The sequence below is a fragment of the Lipotes vexillifer genome, unplaced genomic scaffold, assembly GCF_000442215.2.
Source record: "Lipotes vexillifer unplaced genomic scaffold, Lipotes_vexillifer_v1.1 scaffold371, whole genome shotgun sequence".
Lineage (NCBI taxonomy): Eukaryota > Metazoa > Chordata > Mammalia > Artiodactyla > Lipotidae > Lipotes > Lipotes vexillifer.
The window spans coordinates 3,383,443-3,386,220 of record NW_006786304.1 but is presented as its reverse complement, the minus strand read 5'-3'; the positions used below and the strand labels follow the sequence as shown (position 1 = coordinate 3,386,220).

Genomic DNA, 2,778 nt, shown 5'->3' with positions numbered 1-2,778 from the left:
AAGAGCCTTTGGTGAAAGGAGATGGCTGCTCCTTATGAAGCCTGCAGACTGGGAGGAATGTGCAGAGAGTTTCAGGCAGTGAGCGGGCCCTTGTGGGGCAGCAGAATGCCACCTTGATTGGCAATGAGTGCGAAGGGGCCACCTGGGCGTGGGTGGAGGGGAGTCTGCAGGAAGAGGCTGGACGGCAGGGAGGGAGGGAGGGGGACTGCGCACCCAATGCTGAGCCTCGTCCTGGTCCTCGGTCCTGCATCCCACCCACCTGCCCACCCCACCAGGCCGTGACCCGCCCCACGCTGCCCGACCCGCACCTCTCGCACCCGCAGCCCCCCAAATGCTTGGAGCCACCATCCCATCCCGAGGAGCCCAGTGACCTGGAGGAGCTGGAGCAGTTCGCTCGCACCTTCAAGCAACGCCGCATCAAGCTGGGCTTCACGCAGGTCTGGGGCGACCCGGCAGGACAGGCGGTGGGCGTGGGGTGACAGGGCGGTGTGACCAGCTGGTGGCCGGGGTGTTGGGCCCTAGTCATCTAGTGGGCAGGGTAGAGAGCGTAGCCATACGGTAGGCGGGGTGAGGGGCGGGACCGGCAGGTGGGCAGGGGGAGGGAGCGTAGCTGCCTAGTGGGCGGGGTGAAGGGGGGGCATAATCACCTGGTGGGCGGGGTGGGTGTGGCCACATGGTGGGCGGGGCTGAGCCCTTTGCCCGGCTCTGAACGCAGCCCCATCCCTGCCCCACTGGCCCAGGGTGATGTGGGTCTGGCCATGGGCAAGCTCTACGGCAACGACTTCAGCCAGACGACCATCTCCCGCTTCGAGGCTCTCAACCTGAGCTTCAAGAACATGTGCAAACTCAAGCCCCTCCTGGAGAAGTGGCTCAACGACGCAGGTGGGACTTGGGCTGGGGGCTCCCGGGCGGGCTACGGGCGGCGGGCCGGGGGAAGCGCCCTCTCATGAGCCCGTCTCCTCCCGGACACAGAGACTATGTCTGTGGACTCAAGCCTGCCCAGTCCCAACCAGCTGAGCAGTCCCAGCCTGGGTTTCGACGGGCTCCCCGGCCGGAGACGCAAGAAGAGGACCAGCATCGAGACAAACGTCCGCTTCGCCTTAGAGAAGAGTTTTCTAGCGGTGAGGCCCCACCCTCCCGGGCGGCCCTGAGGGCTGGCGGGAGGATGGGCCCCGGGCTAACGAGCCCTCTGCCCGCAGAACCAGAAGCCTACCTCGGAGGAGATCCTGCTGATCGCTGAGCAGCTGCACATGGAGAAGGAGGTGATCCGCGTCTGGTTCTGCAACCGGCGCCAGAAGGAAAAACGCATCAACCCCTGCAGCGCGGCCCCCATGCTGCCCAGCCCGGGCAAGCCAGCCAGCTACAGCCCCCATCTGGTACCAAGAGCCCCTCGAGGGGTGGGGCCACAAAGCTCTGGCACACCCTCGACCCCCGGCAGGCACCTCGTGTGGAGCACAACCTACCCGGTTGGCCACAGTTCCTAGAACAGAGGCAGGGAGAGTCACCCTTGGGAACAGGCTGTCACAGGGGTGGGGCACAGTCACACAGAGAAACACCGTTTCCAGGGAACTGTGGTCTTACACGGGGGATACAGGCACCCACCGACACACACTGACGTAGCCAAACACAGAGTTATCACAGGATGTAGCCACACGGGGATGGATACTAGGTGAAGGATACAGGCATCCCCCCTCACACAGGTTCACGACCACACAGACGCTGGCAGGGAGATCATTATACCCCTGGGTGTGCACTCAGGTCCACAGCCTGCTCGAGATCAGACACACTGGGACATCCCTTTATTCCATCTAGTGTGGAAAGGGTTGTGACACTACAGAGAGCAGCAAGGGGCCCAGAGGAGCCCCCTTCCCCAATGACGTAAAGGGAGGGATCATCTAAGCTGAGTCATAAGGACAAGAGAGAGTTAGTCAGCCACGTGAAGGACAGATCTATGTGCATGAAGGCCTAGAAGCCAGAGTGCAGAGCCCAATTTGAGGAACTCCAGTGCGATTTAGTGTGATTGGAGCTGGAATGATTATTTATGAATGAGTATGGGGGTAGGGTGGGGGATGGGCAGGGGCCAGACACCAAGTCAAATGCTGAAGGAGCTTGAACTTGAACCGTAGGCAGTGAGGCGCTAAGGATGAGTTTTGAGCCCAGAAGGGACTGGGTCACATTTAGAGTGAGGCTGCTGGGGTTGATGGAGGATGAGACTGGAGGCAGGGAGGCTAAGAAGGAGGCTGGTGGGTGGTCCCAGAAAATCAAGCAGTATAACATCTCAACACTGTGATGCAGAGACACACCTTATCCTCATAACCCACCCCACCCCCTAGCCTCACAAGCACGTGTGCTTGCGTGCTCTCACATATACACACACACACACTTCAGACCTGCAACTGGACAGTGTCAGAGGAGAGGCAGGGAACGACTGCCTCCTGTCTGTGCCCCGGGGTCACCTAGGGTAAATGTGACGAAAGCTGATGGAAAGCGCTTGGCATGATACAAGCAGCCTTGCAGCCAGAGCCCCCTTTCTCCGTCTTGGAGGCAGAGGTGCGGGGATTGTAACGACAGCGAGCACCATGGGAGCTGCTGGAAGACAGTGGCCTAACCATGCCTTCTTTCCTCTCTCCCCAGGTCACGCCCCAAGGGGGCGCCGGGACCCTGCCGTTGTCCCAAGCTTCCAGCAGTCTGAGCACAACAGGTCAGGGAGGGCAGAGGATGGTGAGGGGGATTGGGAGAACACAGCGCAGGCCCGAGTGCAAGGTTCTCAAGCGGTTC

General features: G+C 61.1%; 1 protein-coding gene across 4 annotated transcripts in view; it reads left to right on the top strand.

Annotated features, from left to right (window-relative positions):
• Positions 1-2,778, top strand: part of POU2F2 (POU class 2 homeobox 2) — a 35,638-nt gene that overhangs the window by 28,952 nt on the left and 3,908 nt on the right. For 2 of the 4 annotated variants that reach the window (XM_007458598.1, XM_007458599.1), the window contains exons 8-12: positions 324-437; positions 741-882; positions 973-1,121; positions 1,200-1,376; positions 2,635-2,701. In XM_007458598.1, coding sequence (XP_007458660.1) covers positions 324-437; positions 741-882; positions 973-1,121; positions 1,200-1,376; positions 2,635-2,701 — 649 coding nt within the window. Of the gene's footprint in view, positions 1-275; positions 438-740; positions 883-972; positions 1,122-1,199; positions 1,377-2,634; positions 2,702-2,778 lie in introns of all 4 variants that reach the window. The other 2 variants (XM_007458597.1, XM_007458596.1) reach the window with 1 other exon arrangement.